This window comes from Orbicella faveolata, unplaced genomic scaffold (assembly GCF_042242905.1).
Source record: "Orbicella faveolata isolate gen_17 unplaced genomic scaffold, um_ofav_v1 contig_46, whole genome shotgun sequence".
In the NCBI taxonomy this organism is placed as follows: Eukaryota; Metazoa; Cnidaria; class Anthozoa; order Scleractinia; family Merulinidae; genus Orbicella; species Orbicella faveolata.
Genome location: NW_028301576.1, coordinates 3667900 through 3685256, shown reverse-complemented (window position 1 = coordinate 3685256; position 17357 = coordinate 3667900). Strand labels below are relative to the sequence as shown.

At 42.1% G+C, this 17357-nt stretch overlaps 2 protein-coding genes and 2 pseudogenes across 2 annotated transcripts; 2 read left to right on the top strand and 2 right to left on the bottom strand.

The window, feature by feature from the left end:
• Positions 1-857: 857 nt before the first annotated feature.
• On the top strand, positions 858-1882 carry LOC149098000 (histamine H2 receptor-like). Its single transcript, XM_089277108.1, has one exon. The coding sequence runs from the start codon at positions 948-950 to the stop codon at positions 1845-1847; it is 900 nt and encodes a 299-aa protein (XP_089133234.1). The 5' UTR covers positions 858-947; the 3' UTR covers positions 1848-1882.
• A 10470-nt stretch (positions 1883-12352) lies between these two features.
• On the bottom strand, positions 12353-13466 carry LOC149097999 (uncharacterized; annotated as a pseudogene).
• LOC149097998 (uncharacterized) lies at positions 13411-14461 on the bottom strand. Its single transcript, XM_089277112.1, has one exon. It carries the CDS (start codon positions 14374-14376, stop codon positions 13555-13557), a length of 822 nt encoding a protein of 273 aa, XP_089133238.1. The 5' UTR covers positions 14377-14461; the 3' UTR covers positions 13411-13554.
• A 775-nt stretch (positions 14462-15236) lies between these two features.
• LOC149097997 (uncharacterized) lies at positions 15237-16658 on the top strand (annotated as a pseudogene).
• Positions 16659-17357: the final 699 nt, after the last annotated feature.

Here is a 17357-nt window from a genome sequence, read left to right as displayed (position 1 = left end):
TTAGGTGCTTGACAGAAGCAATATTATTCCACAGTAACTGAAATTTGAGAAAACAATCAATCGAAACACGTGCGGAAATTTTCTCAACCTATCAGAATCATCAAACGAATTTCGAACACGCGATTGTTGATTTAAGTGAAAAAAATTTTTGTCCTTAAACTTAATTCGACGCGATGTAAAAAGCTATTCATTAAAAAATGAAATAAATAAATATTTTGTTTTCTTCATATAGCCTCGGTTACAATTTTTGTCTGGCAGTGGCCTTGTTCAAACGATTGTACTTGCATTTTTCTATGCAATGAAGTTCGACTGACACCTCTATTCAGATCGAGGGGGGACCTTTTGAGGCCCACACCAAATTTGAAACTTTAAAAGCATCAAAATCAAACTCCAGATTTGGTGACCTTTCCATAAAATTGGTTGGCAACAACTTTTGGTATAATATGTCATCGGTAAAGGATCTTGGTGTTTTCATAGCTACTTTTGCCGATTTGGTCGATTTTGACTATGTTACTCCAAATTCCTAACGTTTCATAAAGATCATGAAATCCTTGATGACGGACTAAGATCGCAGCTCTTTAAAAAATGATGGCGTCATTTTATACTATGGTAGGTCGTCGTCCCATGTCATGGACCTCGAAGGAAATATGTTTGGACTTCCAAAAAGTCCTCCAAGCCTTTTTGCATTAACTTTCGATATTTGGGGATTACACAAATTGCTGAAAACATACAAAAAAGGCCAATTAGAAACAACAACAGACATATTGAAAACTGTTTTTGAAAATCCAAAATGACTTCCTGCACATTAATTGATGTAAGCATTGAATTCCTGTTAATTTCATGTCTTCTACAGTAAGTAAAAGAACCTGACAAAACAAAGTCACTTCCTTCCACAGGCAGACGAGTAATTACTTCTAACAGCAACAAGAAAATGACAGAGCTCTGAGATGTCTTCACCCGAGTGCATAACCTGGATGACCGTAGGCTTAGCCGAGTCTGTTGCCATAGTAACACTCAACCTCTGTACGATAATTGTTTTTATGAGGAACCGCAATCTCCGCAAACGTAGCACGTACCTGATGATAAATTTGGCAGTTACAGATTTGTTGGTTGGAGGAGCTGGCGTCTATGTTCTGTTCTATCGGTTTGGAGTAATCTGTAATGTATGGAAGGGGAAGGGGCATCTAAATGTACATTTGGTAGATTACATAGTAACCAGACTACTTATTGTTTTACCTGGTTTGTCTTTATTAAACATAGCCATTATTGCGTTAGAGCGGGCGTATGCGACATTTCGGCCTTTGAGGTATCGCCTGCTAAAAAAATGGGTGTATGGCCTATTAATTACCTTTGTTTGGGTTTTTATGGTATCATTTACTTCGGTAAATATTAGGTATTTCGGTACATCTGAATATGGAGTTCTTAATCTTTACTTAAAGATTTCATTTAGCTTGTCTCTACTTTTGATCATTTGTGTTTCTTACTCATCCATTGTTAGTAAAGTCCGTTGTGGAGCGCAGCCTCAACACCATGGTGCAGCCAGTAGGGAAAGAAAACTGACCATGACATTGTTAATTGTGACTGTTGCATCTCTTCTGTTGAATCTGCCAGCTGTTATGTTCGCTTTTCTCCTTTATAGCGGTAAATTTAAAAAGTCCTTTTCTCAGTGTATTAATATAACAGGTGCACTTTGGGTTTTAATTTATGCAAACTCCCTTGTCAATCCTATATTATACGCTATCCGCATCCCAGAATACAGATCAGCTATAGCTGCACTCTTTCGCAAAAAAACTACACTCCGTTACCGTGAAAGGCGAGCTGTAGATTTACCTCTTCGTGACTTGTAATACATTATGAAGCGCCATTGCGTTTTTCTAATAAATAGTAATAATAATAATAAAAATAAGAATAATAATATTGATAACAACAACAATGATAATAATAATAATAATAATAATAATAATAATAGCAATAGCAATAGCGATAACAATAACATTAACATTAACAATAGCAATAGCAATGGCAATAGCAATAGCAATAACAATAGCAATAGCAATAGCAATAGCAATAGCAATAGCAGTAGCAATGGCAATAGCAATAGCAATAGCGATAGCAATAGCAATAACAATTGCAACATTGTTTGGGGAAACGGAAACTGTGGGATAACTTTACACGGTTTGGCTCCAGAATATCTAAGTTCTAAATTCGAGAGGCGAGAAACCGCAAATAACCTGAGGGAGTCTGCGAACAAACTGTTTCATTGCCGCGCACAAACTATTATAAAAATAGCTTTAGCTATAGTGGCGCCATTCTTTGGAACAGCCTTTCTTGCGACTTAAGGAAAGCAGACTCCTTGAGGCAATTTAAACGCCAACTCAAATGAGATGTCTAAGGCACGGCATTCGTGGAAAGCAGCTTTTTTGTTTAATTATTCCCATTATATTAGATATTAGCTATTAAGTATATATTAGGTTTTTAAGCTGACGAATTTTAAAACCATGTTTAAATAAAGATTAATAAATAAATTAAATAAATAACACAACAACCGATGCTTTATTGTTTAAATTCCTAGTATGATATATAGTAGGTGACTAAAACCTATGTCATAATTTTTTCATCGTATAGTAGTCATTCGAATGTTAGTCATCAGAACCACTTGCCTTAGTCATGTTTTCCGTTTTTCTTTTTTTCTTTTGGAAGGGGAAAAGTCAAACACTGCTAACAAATAAATAAACAAACCAACCAACCAACCAACCAACAAACAAACTCGGTCATAACTTTTTTCTGGCCAAGGCCCTGGTCATGTTATAATATCTTGTGTGCGATTATATCCACTATTTCCTGTACTCAACATTTTTAATGATGCCAGGTTAATATCGGAGCAAAAGGTTTTTCCATGATTTGATTGAATGAATTACTGAGGCGCCTTGATGACAGAGCATCTCGTAATTGACAACCTCTTTAATTTGTGTTCTTTATTGAATAAGAACTGAATAAGAAGTTTACAAAACGAGAAATTACGAGCTGGGAGTTTCCGGTTCGGATTAAGAAAACTTCAACTTCGTCTCAGAGTGCTTTTCCCTTCGAAGATGGGAAGGACTGGAAAGGAGACACGAGGAGAACAAAGAACCTTTCCAACAGAGCTGGCAAACTGCATGTCGCGCGTAGATTACTTTATGCATGATATATCATCCATGTCAAGGGACGAATGGCAAAATCTACTCATCGACTCAAGAGCCTTCTCCCATCCTTTTTATTTTTCGAAGGGCAAAGGGTTGTAAAGCGCCCTTGGTTAAAATATGATATCATACATTTTTATGTACATTCATCTTTAGCTATGGTGAATGCAGTAAAAGTATAAGATAAATCAAAATATACTGCTGTATCAAACTGTTTAACTCTTTCATGGTGTGTTTAGAAGCCGACAGAGACGACAAATACAGGACACATTATGGGCGTGCAATGAGACGTCCCAAGAGACTGTAGAACATTTAAATTATATGCGAGTGTGTGTGGGGTGAGTTGTTGTTGCGTGTGTGTTTTTCTGTTGCTTGAAGAGTCGGATCATAAGTCTCGATGTAATACTGCCGGATTAAATTGCTATGTCCAATTCTGCAAGTGTGCGTTGTTTTACTGGGCGCGTACATTCCAAAGTTACTGTACTGTCATCTTCCGGGGCACCAGTAAGTACATCGTCGACGAACATGTTCGCACTCACTTCCTTAGCTGCCGTAGGATGGTCTTCCTCGTGTTCTTTCGCATGCTTTTGCACTGTAGCAATGAAGAGGAAAGGAGAAGGGGTATCTCCGAATGTCACTCGGGTCATGCAATAAATTTCCGGTGTTCAATAGTCGCGCCAAAACGTATGATAGACAATCCCCAACTACTGTGCATGTCATCTTAAAGGTCCAAACTTCAGCCAGGTCTCGGACATATTCTAATCAAATTTAGGAGCCATCGGATCAGTATGATAATGGTAGACATTAAGAAAGTTTTTTTTCAAATCAAGCTCAAACGTAAAGATCAGACCAGTCACAGATTCCTGTGGAAAGATCTGCATCGTCATCGAGGACCGGAAGTTTATTGCATGACCCGAGTGACATTCGGAGATACCCCTTCTCCTTTCCTCTCCATTGCCACAGTGCAAAAGCATGCGAAAGAACACGAGTAAGACCATCCTACGGTAGCTAAGGAAGTGAGTGAGAACATGTAGGTCGACGATGTACTTACTGGTGCCCCGGAAGATGACAATACAGTAAAGGTAAGGAATAAACTTTGCAATTTCCTTTCAAAAAGGGGATTTCAATTGACAAAATGGACTTCAAATTCTCAAAAGGCTATGGAAACCACGCCTCTTCGTGACAGAGCGCCAACATTTGTGCCGACCACTAAGCCCGAAAAAATGTCACACATTAAAAGCACTGGGTACTTCATGGAACACAAAGGATGACGTTCTGATGTTAAAAAACGCTTCCAGTATCTTGACAGAGAAGGACCCTTAGACAAAGAGAAGCTTGATCAGTTTGTACTTGAGAGTCTTCGATCCCATGGGCTTGTTAACTCCATTTCTAATGATTTCAAAGTTGCTATTTTAAGAATTGCGGACTCGAGGTCTAGACTGGGATCAGCCACTAGACTCAGACATCGCGAACTCTTGGGAGAGCTGAAACAGGAACTAGCAAACCTCGACCAAATCAACGTTCCAAGGTGGTTGCTACGAAATCTATCTTCAGTTGATAAAGTTGAGCTTCATGGATTTGATGACGCCAGCGAATCGAAAGAGCTTATGGGACAGCGGTTTACATCTGTGCTGAGGATAAGGATGGCCAAAGAATCTCCAACCTAGTCATGGCCACGTCAGGGTAGCACCGGTGAAACCATAGTTAGTAGAGGAGACTAACTATGGTGAAACGAATCAGTTTGTCAAGACAGGAGCTTTTTGCAGCATAAATGCATGACAGCTAAGCTACTTGACTTTTATTATTTTTTTTATTTTTTTATTTTTTATTTAACATTTCTTTATACACGGTTAAAAATCATCGGGTAATACTAATATTTAAAAATTAATACTAATAAACTACTAATAAACAGTCCATGCTAAATACTAATTAATATAAATTGAAGTAGTAAATCCTAATTTAAATATTAAACTAATCCTGTTTTCCATGAATACCGTGTCTAACTTTGCTTTTAAATGTTATTCAAGCTCTCCGAATTGTGGTGGACGCAATATATGGTTGGTCAGATGGTCAGATCACACTTGTGTGGATAAGGAGATCAAGTTCTAATTGGAGAGTATTTGTTGCAAACAGAGTTCAACATATTCACCAACGAGTGGCACCGAGCCAGTGGAAATTTTGTCCAGGAAGTCAAAATCCTGCAGACCTGGTCACAAGGGGAATTCCTGGATCTAAACTCAGAGACTGCAAGCTGTGATGGAAAGGTCCACATTGGTTGCAACAGCCGCGCAGTCACTGGCCTGTTAGTGAAGTGCTGAAAGCAGTTCCAGAGGAGTGTCTTATTGAAGCAAGGAACGAATCTGTTGGCGTAAATGACATTTTTTGTCTAGCAACGGTTTAAGAAAGCATTCCCGCACTGGCATTAAGATATGAAACCTGGAAACGCTTGGTACGAGTAACTGCATGGATCCTAAAGTGGTCACGTTTACGTGGGGAGCCAAAGAAAGGGAAGCTGTCTGTCGAGGAATTAAAGGAATCTGAATTCACTTGGCTGAGAAACAGACAAAGAATTGTTTTCTCCCTGGAAATCTAGGAACTGTGTACTAAGGGACAAGTGAATCAGAAGAGTCGCATTGTTAAGTTGGATCCACAATTTGATCAAACCAAGAAGCTACTTGTGGTTGGTGGACGTCTGTAGTTTGCACAGATTCCAGAAGAAGCCAAGCATCAAATCATAATACCACATGGCGACCCAGTTATAGAGAAATTGATCATGGACCTTCATGTCAGAGCTTGCCATGCGGGTCCAGATACGACTCTAGCCATTCTCCGTCAACGTTTTTTTAACCAACGCCATAGGAAGAGATTTGGGAAGTCCCCCTGATGCACCTCCAAGGAAAGCAGAAGTTTATCTCTCGGAGTGCTTTAGGTACCAGCAGCGACTTCAAATTCACTTTCGGTCTCGTTGGTTACGGGCTTAACTGTTCGCCAGAAGTGGACCCGTACCAAGGAAGAGATACCATTGAAACAAAGCGACGTCGTACTCATATCAGAGGACAACATACCCAGAGGGAAATGGAAGCTTGGGAAAATTGTGGACATCTTTCCTGGAAAAGATGGACGAATTCGCACATCAGTATATCAGTTATCGGAAGGCGAAAGTATTAGTTCTTTATTTACGTACTGCAGGCTCAAGTGTTTCGTTCAGTCTATACTTCACTTTTGACCAAACAAAATGATCTTGCCGTTTTTGACTACAGCGCAAGGAAGAGGTGCACAGATACATGTGATGTAAAACGTGTACGCAGGCCTGAGTTACAAACAGTTTCTTAACGTTAAACTTTTTCATTTTGCAAATTGTACAACACACTCCTGAATGGAAAAAGGCTTTAACGGCTTGTTCGAAAGCTAGACTGCCTTCACATCCCAAGTAGTTCCTTAATGAGCAATGCCTCATAACACCCTTTCATGATATATTTCCCAAGTTCAGTGGCTCACAGCCACTTTGATTATATTTAGCTTGATTTAAGTGTTTTAATATGTATTTTTAGGGATTTTTACATATATATATAGCTATAGTTTTTAAATATTTGTATCTCCATTTTTTAGTTATTTGAGGGCCACAAGTTTAGCTTTTAGCTATTTAGTGTTACCCTTACTAAGTAAAGTGTTTACTTACTTACTCACTATTAAGTGCTAAAGAGTGGTTCTAACTTTTGAGTATCACGTCTAAATTGTCTATTATGTATATTAGGTGGTACATTTACTGCGCCTTTCAATGACATGCGAACTCTAAAATTCAAAGCTCAACCGACAAATGCGTTTCTCGCTACCGTCAATCAAGTGTTCGGCGGCTCCTCCCAGCTTCCTATTACTACCGGGCGCGTCGTAATCAAATCGTTGAGCACAGTTCAGACAAAGAAACAGTGCTCGGCAGAAGTCGGAAGCTGGGAGGAGCCACCGAACATTTGATTGACGGTAGCGAAAAACGCATTTGCCGGTTGAGCTTTGAATTTCAGGGTCCGCATGTTATTGAAAGGCGCAGTAAATCAAAACAGGAGAAGGATCAGTTCTGCAACTAACCAGTACAACAGAGGGTTCACAAAAATGATGAATGTGACATGAAAAACGGGCGTTTGGCAGCTACAAATGGAGCAGATCAGTAGATAGGTTTAAGTAAACACCTTAATTTGTGACGCTACAGTAAATCTCCTCTTTTGAACTGCTCCGAAAAAATTAAATGTTATTAAAAGAAACAGTAACATTTGGTACACATATCAGTGGAGACTATGTGGAATGCTTACCTCTTTCTTTTTTGCATTTGGCTCTTCAGGTAACTGTGAGTGACAAAAATAAATGAATCATGTTATATTTCTCACGCTTGTAGTAAACCTGCATAAGTAAAAGTTGATGTTATGTCTGTCTGCTCATTATGCATTCCTCCTCCATGAAAAACTAGCTAGAGAAGCCCTCTTCACTCAATATTTCAAACGTGATTCGAAAGAAAACCGTGAGAAAAAAGAAGTGGCCGCACGGAATCCTCCTTTAGCGGGTCTCTCGCTCCCAGGATTTGTGCAGCCATTTTTATCTCGCGGGGGGGGGGGGGGGGGGGGGAGAGGCGGTTATCAGGGCCGGGGGTAGGGCAGAGGGTACGGTTTGATTGTAAATCTTAGCCCGCGGGTGGGGCTTTTGACTGAGCTTGCTTTCTCTGGGGTTGGCCCATTTGAATTTTTCTCTTCGCCCGCGGTGGGGCTGTTTTTGATGTCTGGCTGGAAGAGACTTGTACCCAGGTTACAGCTCTCGCTTCGCATATGCGATGCAGATGTGTCTTTGGAAGCATGGAGGACATCTGCATCAGATAGCTTAAAACAGAAAAGTCGGTGCAAAGAAAGCCACTATAAAACGAAAAGATAAGAAAGGCGTAAGACAAGCTAGTTCTTGTAAGGGTGTTCTGCACATAAAGACAACTCTGGAGATGTGGATAAAGAAAAACAAGACCTTTGTCAAGAGTTAACAAGGCTGTTCCCCCAGTTTTTGAAGGATAGACAATTTCGTGGATTTCATCGATGGCTGCCTCTTTTGGTGGGACGTCACTTGTCTTGGCTTCGAGAAAGATAACATTTCCGATCACGTTCACTGGCTTTGCCTAAAATGCAGTGAAATCTGGTAGCAATATATCAAACACGAGAGACAGTGTTTCATCGGGATATCCAAACACCGAGAAGAGAGTTGAAAAAACGAAGCGCGGCGGAGTATTTTGATGGAATTCGAGGTGTTTGGATAGCCGATGAAACACTGTCCGAGTGTTTGATATATCTCCTCAATCGAAACAAAAACTAAGGAGTAAAAGCTAGTAAACGGAGAAACAAAATCGTCAAAATCTATGCTAATTAAGTCCGCGTATGAGTTTGAGAAGTAATATATCAAACACCCAAGACAGTGTTTCACAACATTTACAAACACCTCGAAGTTTGTCAAAAATGCTCCGCTAACGCGTCTCATCATCAGCTCTCTTCTCGGTCTTTAGAAATGTAGTCAAACATGGTATTTCGTGTTTGATATATTACTTACCAGACGTCTTTATTCAGGGACTTTCACTAGAGGGTCTATTATAGGGGATCACACATTCCGCGAACCGCCATATTTTGTTCCTTCCAAACCACAGACCGCTTTCGTTTTCTCCTAAAAACCGAAACCGCCCTACTAGCAGGACCGATATCATCATAAAAATCTTTTAACAGTTCATAGCAAATACTTATACGATATATTGGGTCAATAATCGCATATCTCCTCACTAAAACGACATGATCTCAACAACAGAATAAATCTTTTGTTAAGGGAGAGGCTTCAAGGAAGATATAGTTGCCACTCGGTCGGCTGAGCCTCTTAACACTGTTTGAATGACCGCTACAAAAACACGCAAAAACCGACAGTACGACAAACTCAGACACTTTACTCTCACAGTGCCTCTCTCCGCCCAGGTGTATAAATGGGCACGGGTGAATTTAATGCTTGGGGGGTAACCCTGCAATGGACTAGCATCCCATCCAGGAAGGGAGTAGGAATACTCCTTGTCCCTTCATTCTACTGAAATCGGGAATAAGCTCCGGCCTGATGAGCCACTTCTCTTTTAAGGAGACTCAACCTTTACCTTACTAATTTTAGTCTAATAATAAACGACAATGCTCTTTTGTCTTTCCTTTCGTATGCTTTTCCCCCTTTTTTCTTGCATTTGTCTTCGTTTTGCATGTAGACTAATGACCTTGAAGGTAGCCAGACTTTATTAGTAGGGACCTTTACCGGCTGCAGCAAAAGAAGGAAAATTCAGCCTGAAGAAGCACTTGCGTAAATATTATGTTCATACTGCAAATTAAACGGAAATACTGAAGGGCTGTGTAAGCAGCAAGCCTGTATCCTTGTAAAGACGCGAATCAGGCCAGATCAAGAGAAGTTGTAGGTAAAACAGCTATAAAGCTCACGAACGATGAGCGAAACAAACCCGAGAACACCAGAAGTTAAACGCCTCGTCGAGTTGCAACAGGCCGTAGTCATATTTATATCGGACTTTAACTCATCTTTTTTTCGGTATCGACCAGCGTAGTTTGCAGTTTAAATTACTGCTTATCAAGGCGCGTGGAGTGAATTCAACAGATTTATCCGTAGAATCTCACCGCCTCTCGCCCTCTGAAAATATTCCTCACCCCTCCATTCAGAGTTTCCCCGTTTCCGGTCAAAATCAAGCTACAATGTTGGTTGAGAAGAAAAACGTGCTCTCATTTCGAAATCGTGTTTCAGTTTTACGTTTGCTTACGGCTTGCGCTCTACAGAGATCCCTGTAAAATTTCATGTTGAACTGGTTTGTTTTAAATTCTCAAGAAGGAAAAGTCGGCCATTTTCCTACGCCGCTCCTTCCTCGCGTGATCAGAAAACCCACTAAAAATGGAAGCCCATTGAAAACCAAAATGCTAAAATACCAATTGCCAGTTCAGAATAAGTCATTTACCGATAAATATAGGAAAGTATAGCGAGGCATCGTTCACTATTTCTGAAGAACCTGTGGTAGAAAACAAAACAAAAAAAGGAAAAAGCGAAAGACGATGAAAATTATTTTCATAAAAAGAGAAACGGTAGTGATCTTATCAGACAGGATGAAATGTAAAATAGCGAGAAACATTTAAATTGTTTACTGCACGTGAATTGAAATTCAGCACGCTACAGGTAGATCGATACAAGTACAGCTGCTCTACCTAGAGAGAGTGCATAAGATGTAAGAGAAATGCAGGACATAAGAGTATCTTGCTTGCCGAGTCAGACAGTAAACCAGCTAGTTTGCAGTTTAAATTATTGCTTATCAATTTTATACGTTTTCAAACTGATGAGGCGCGTGGAGTGACAGAGTGCAGCAGATATCCCTCACACTTCCCTTAAGAGTTTCCCCATTTACGGCCAAAAGCTACAATGTTTTCTGAGAAAAAAAAAATACTCAGTTGAAATCCCGTTTCAGTTTGGCGCTTGCCAATAAGAAAGCAAATATAATAACCTTGTTTTCTTCTATAGGCGTGGGCTCTACAGAGATCGCTGAGAAATTTCATGTTCAACTGGCTTGTTTTAAATTCACAAAAGGGAAAAACAAAATGCTAAAAACTGCCAGTTCAGAGCAAGTCATTTACCGATAAATGCAGGAAAAGTATTGCGAAGAATCGTTCACTGTTACTCTGGTATGTAACTGAATTCCTGGAATATTTTACACAACTTAACATTGTTGCTAGTAGTAATGGACGCTCATATGTGCGGTAACCAATCAGGAGCCGAGAAAGACAATAGGCTATTGTTTGGAGAACAATGGACGCTATTGTTTTCCAAATCCAAGATGGCCGCCACAAATTTCAGCCAATCAGGCGCCAAATTAAGAATTCAAGATGGCGGCGCCCACGAAAGTCGGCCATGTTGGAAAACAGCCCACCAGCCTCGACGGAGGACTGGGATCGGTCTCACGGATTTCCATGGCGACACAAATCACGCCAGGGTCACGCAAAAAAATGTCATGCAACTTCAAAATCGATACTTACAGTGTCCCGTGGTCCTAAACGACAGAGGTCCATCCAACAAGCGGCCTTGATGGAGACTGAGAGACTTGTGTCCGAGGCACTTATATACCTTTCTATTCGTTCCAAAGCATCCTGGGACGCTGACTTCATCGGGAACCAATCCTAGACTTGCCCCACTCCCTTCACAGTCGAAGGGGTAAAAATAGGGGTAAGGGGGTACTCCCCGTCCCAAAGCATCCTGGGCTGATGACCTCATCGGGAACCAATCTTAGACTTGCCCCACTCCCTTCGCAGTCGAAGGGGTAAAAATTGGGGTGAGGGGGTACTCCCCATTCCAAATCCTAGATTTGTCCCACTCCCTTCTCGCCCAAAGGGGTAAAATAGGGATAAGGGGGTACTCCCTCTTAGTCTGCTATTTAAAACCTTCACACGTTTTGAAAAGGACCAAAACAAAGTTTGTTGACTCACGAAATGGAAGTTAGAATAAGTCGAAGACTACTAGGATTGACCCCGAAGTAGATGAGTTCAAGGACAAATGTTTCATCTGTCAAGGCGACCTTGTCATTGACTCCTTGACTCGATTACCAACGCAACGAATGCCATCAATAGGTATCGGCGAGGGGGACGGCCTTATCATATTCACAATCGTAATATTGTTTCGTGGAGGACCTTGCCGTACCATGCGAATCTTTCCATCTGGTTTGAATTTTTTACAAGACTCACCATCTTCGTGCAGCAAAGGGGAAACGCTACCCTGTACATCCATGCCTATGTCAACTTGCCGTGGATGACCATTACTCAATCAATAAGACAGACGGTGTATGAAATGTTCAGTAGAAACATCCCAACGGAAGTAATGCTCTGCGTACACGAAGTAAAGTTTCGGTTATTGTTCCTGTCGTGGCTGCACTACGACGCTGAGGATCAAGTGACTATCAACAGATTAACTCTTCAGTCATCTTTTTCACCCCCTATTTACCCTGAAGACACAGCTTGGGTGTAACGTGTAACTTTTATTGTAACTCAAAAAACTCGTAAAACATAACAAAAACAAAAACAAAGAGTCTGAGTCTTTATAACGTTTATTGAATAATGATAATAAAAATAATAACATGAGCTCCGAAAGAGAATTGGTTACAATTTTTAACTCCTTAACTCTTGACCGTCGGTATTCCACAAAGTGTTGGGAACTAAACTCGTTTCCAGTTTCACAGACTCTTGGTCCCTGGCCCCAAAACGCACGATATTCTGCCCTAGTTTTCTTTGCTTTTGGTCATGAAGTCTTTGCCTGATCCGTTCCTTATTCTTGGCATAGTAACTTCTCCAATACTCGTTGATCCGTTCCCTGTTGTTTTTACAGTATTGTCTTCGATAATTTCTGATGTGCTCCTTGTTCTGTCGACAATAGGCTCTCTGGCTGCTGGCGAGTCGTTCCTTGTTGTTTTCATACCATCTTTTACGACGGGTTTTGAGAATCCCGACGTTCTCTGCACGATATCTCTTTTGTTGGGCCAGGATTCGCTGTTTGTTCTTGGCATAATATTTTTTGTGGTAGGCCTTTTTACAGACAACCCTCTGGTCATTCCCTCACAGTTGATTGGAGCAATTCATCTTGCATGTGTGGCGTCTTACAAATAATGACTAAAACCCTGGAATCACACACTCTTATAAGAGTCACATGGCTAATTCAGGTCTTAACCTCTTCTTCTACTTCCTCTTCGTCATCATCGTCGGGGAGTAACTTCTTCCGCATTAGTCTGTTTAGCAGGAATTTTCGTTTTGCCACTGCCGACTCGGCCGCTTCGTCAAAATCCATGTCGTCTTCCTCAATAAAGCGTCGAAGAGTCTTCATGACTTTACGGTGTATTGCGTCGTGTTTGATACGGTGAGTCCATTTTAGACGCTCTAAGTAAGTTCTTCGTAGCCTTCTTCTACTTACAGGTAATAGGACGTTGAAAGCAGCATTTTCGGCATAGTTTTGGGATTTTCCCTTATCCAGAAACTGCTGGACTTCCTTCAGCTAGGTTTCTTTGACGTCTTCCCCGACGTTTTGACGTAGCGGACTCCACGGATCTGGTTCATCGTCGTCCGCTTCTTCTTCCTCTTCGGGGCTGCTACTATCTTCATCTTCTTCCTGTTCCTCTTCAGGCTCCTCTTGATACACCTCTTCTTCCTCTTCAACGTTCTCATCATTGTTATCTTCCACGGGGCCAAAAATATCTGTTGAACGATCATCCATGATTCTCGTCGACCTTCACCCAAGACAACGTACTTCAAATGAACCGAGTCGATTAAACTGATGTTTAATATACCATTTTGGGCAATGATCAGACATCCTCTCTCTTTCTTCGATGCCAGCGTGGGTATCCTTCGTGCGTCATGAGGTGACTAAACACGCGTTTCCTGTCATCACTGGCGGGATGTAAATCCAGGACCGTGTACCCAAACGGTCGTTCGGTCACTTTTTGATACGCGTCCATCATGTCTTGCCAGCAAGTGGGAAAAGCTTGAAGCAGTAAATTCTTCATCCCTAATTGATCTCTCGGATTTTTGAAGGCTACGATGTAGTGGGCGTTCCTGGAAATACTCTTGGCGTATTTCCCTGGTGGAAACATGTCTTGGCACAAGTACAACACGGTGATATTTTGATGATGAGAGTGTTTAGTGAATAAGTCTAGCAACGCTTTGTCCTCACCACCCTCTGCCATCAGATCGTCCAGTACAAGTAATCCACCCTTCGGAAACCATGACTTGAGATGGTCTGACTCTGGAATCCCTTCGTGAAATTGCACACCAGCGTCTTCCATGTCTCTAAATCCGTCTTGCCACGCCCCGTAGCAATAATGAATCGTAGTGGGAGGGTTTACAAACAATTCTTCCAAGTGATCCAAGAGTAACGATTCGGTAAAACAAGTCTTGCCACAACCAGAAGGGCCCACGATCAAAATACTGGAGGGTGTCTTGAACCGAAACGCTTCTCCCATTTCTATTCTATCAGGGATCCCATGGTGCTTTTCGGTAGGAAATGTGATATTTGGGACATCTCGTGTCTTTTCTGATCCACTGCTTTTACAACTATGTTTTTCGTGACGAATTCTACTGTCTGCACGGGAGAATAGTCTATGACAATATCGACAGTAAAGGGACATGACTCCTTGCTAGTTTGACTCAAAATGAATTGAGGCAGTTAATGCCTTAGTTTTATACATGATTAATGATCGAGTTGACGAGTGTGGTGGAGGCGGTGGCGGTGGTGGTGGTGGTAGTGGTGGTGATGGTGGATGTGGTGGTGGTGAATGTGGTGAATGTGGTGGTGGTGGTGGATGTGGAGGTGGTGGATTCGGTGGTGGTGGTGTAGGTAATGGATGTGGCTGTGGTGGTAAATGTGGTGGATGTGGCGGTGGTGGCGGTGGTGGTGAATGTGGTTTTGGTGGCGGTGGTAAATGTGGTTGTGGTGTAGGTGGTGGTGGTGGTGGTGGATGTGGTGGTGTTGGCGGTGGTAAATGTGGTGGCGGTGGTAAATGTGGTGGTGGTGGTGGTGGTGGTAAGTGTGGTGGTGGTGGTGGATGCAGTGGTGGTGGTGTAGGTGGTGGATGTGGTGGTGGTGGTGAATGTGGTGGTGGTGGCAAATGTGGTGGATGTGGCAGTGGTGGTGGTGAGTGTGGTGGTGGTGGCGGTGGAGGTGGATGTGGTGGGAAATTTGGTGGTGGTGGTGTAGGTGGTGGTGGTGGTGGTGTAGGTGGTGGATGTGGCTGTGGTGATGAATGTGGTGGATGCGGCGGTGGTGGTACATGTGGTGGTGATATAGGAGGTGGTGGTGGTGAATATGGTGGTTGTGATGGTGCATGTGGTGGTGGTGGTGAATGTGGCGGTGGTAGTGAATGTGGTGGTGGTGGCGGTGGTGGCAGTGGTGGTGAATGTGGTGGTGGTGGTAAATGTGGTGGTGGTGGTGGTGGTAGTGAATGTGGTGGTGGTAAATGTGGTGGTGGTGTAGGTGGTGGTGGTAAATGTGGGGGTAGTGGATGAGGTGGTGGTGGTGTCGTAAAACATGGTATCAAAACAAGGAACGGATCAACGAGTATTGGAGAAGTTACTATGCCAAGAATAAGGATGGGTACACGGTCCTGGATTTACATCCCGCCAGTGATGACAGGAAACGCGTGTTTAGTCACCTCATGACGCACGAAGGATACCCACGCTGGCATCGAAGAAAGAGAGAGGATGTCTGATCATTGCCCAAAATGGTATATTAAACATCAGTTTAATCGACTCGGTTCATTTGAAGTACGTTGTCTTGGGTGAAGGTCGACGAGAATCATGGATGATCGTTCAACAGATATTTTTGGCCCCGTGGAAGATAACAATGATGAGAACGTTGAAGAGGAAGAAGAGGTGGATGAAGAGGAGCCTGAAGAGGAACAGGAAGAAGATGAAGATAGTAGCAGCTCCGAAGAGGAAGAAGAAGCGGACGACGATGAACCAGATCCGTGAAGTCCGCTACGTCAAAACGTCGGGGAAGACGTCAAAGAAACCTAGCTGAAGGAAGTCCAGCAGTTTCTGGATAAGGGAAAATCCCAAAACTATGCCGAAAATGCTGCTTTCAACGTCCTATTACCTGTAAGTAGAAGAAGGCTACGAAGAACTTACTTAGAGCGTCTAAAATGGACTCACCGTATCAAACACGACGCAATACACCGTAAAGTCATGAAGACTCTTCGACGCTTTATTGAGGAAGACGACATGGATTTTGACGAAGCGGCCGAGTCGGCAGTGGCAAAACGAAAATTCCTGCTAAACAGACTAATGCGGAAGAAGTTACTCCCCGACGATGATGACGAAGAGGAAGTAGAAGAAGAGGTTAAGACCTGAATTAGCCATGTGACTCTTATAAGAGTGTGTGATTCCAGGGTTTTAGTCATTATTTGTAAGACGCCACACATGCAAGATGAATTGCTCCAATCAACTGTGAGGGAATGACCAGAGGGTTGTCTGTAAAAAGGCCTACCACAAAAAATATTATGCCAAGAACAAACAGCGAATCCTGGCCCAACAAAAGAGATATCGTGCAGAGAACGTCGGGATTCTCAAAACCCGTCGTAAAAGATGGTATGAAAACAACAAGGAACGACTCGCCAGCAGCCAGAGAGCCTATTGTCGACAGAACAAGGAGCACATCAGAAATTATCGAAGACAATACTGTAAAAACAACAGGGAACGGATCAACGAGTATTGGAGAAGTTACTATGCCAAGAATAAGGAACGGATCAGGCAAAGACTTCATGACCAAAAGCAAAGAAAACTAGGGCAGAATATCGTGCGTTTTGGGGCCAGGGACCAAGAGTCTGTGAAACTGGAAACGAGTTTAGTTCCCAACACTTTGTGGAATACCGACGGTCAAGAGTTAAGGAGTTAAAAATTGTAACCAATTCTCTTTCGGAGCTCATGTTATTATTTTTATTATCATTATTCAATAAACGTTATAAAGACTCAGACTCTTTGTTTTTGTTTTTGTTATGTTTTACGAGTTTTTTGAGTTACAATAAAAGTTACACGTTACACCCAAGCTGTGTCTTCAGGGTAAATAGGGGGTGAAAAAGATGACTGAAGAGTTAATCTGTTGATAGTCACTTGATCCTCAGCGTCGTAGTGCAGCCACGACAGGAACAATAACCGAAACTTTACTTCGTGTACGCAGAGCATTACTTCCGTTGGGATGTTTCTACTGAACATTTCATACACCGTCTGTCTTATTGATTGAGTAATGGTCATCCACGGCAAGTTGACATAGGCATGGATGTACAGGGTAGCGTTTCCCCTTTGCTGCACGAAGATGGTGAGTCTTGTAAAAAATTCAAACCAGATGGAAAGATTCGCATGGTACGGCAAGGTCCTCCACGAAACAATATTACGATTGTGAATATGATAAGGCCGTCCCCCTCGCCGATACCTATTGATGGCATTCGTTGCGTTGGTAATCGAGTCAAGGAGTCAATGACAAGGTCGCCTTGACAGATGAAACATTTGTCCTTGAACTCATCTACTTCGGGGTCAATCCTAGTAGTCTTCGACTTCTTCTAACTTCCATTTCGTGAGTCAACAAACTTTGTTTTGGTCCTTTTCAAAACGTGTG

What these genes read in the sequence shown, in the direction of transcription:
- LOC149097998 (XM_089277112.1), bottom strand. Translation starts at nt 14,376, where the DNA reads ATGTCCCTTTACTGTCGATATTGTCATAGACTATTCTCCCGTGCAGAC.
- LOC149098000 (XM_089277108.1), top strand. Translation starts at nt 948, where the DNA reads ATGTCTTCACCCGAGTGCATAACCTGGATGACCGTAGGCTTAGCCGAG.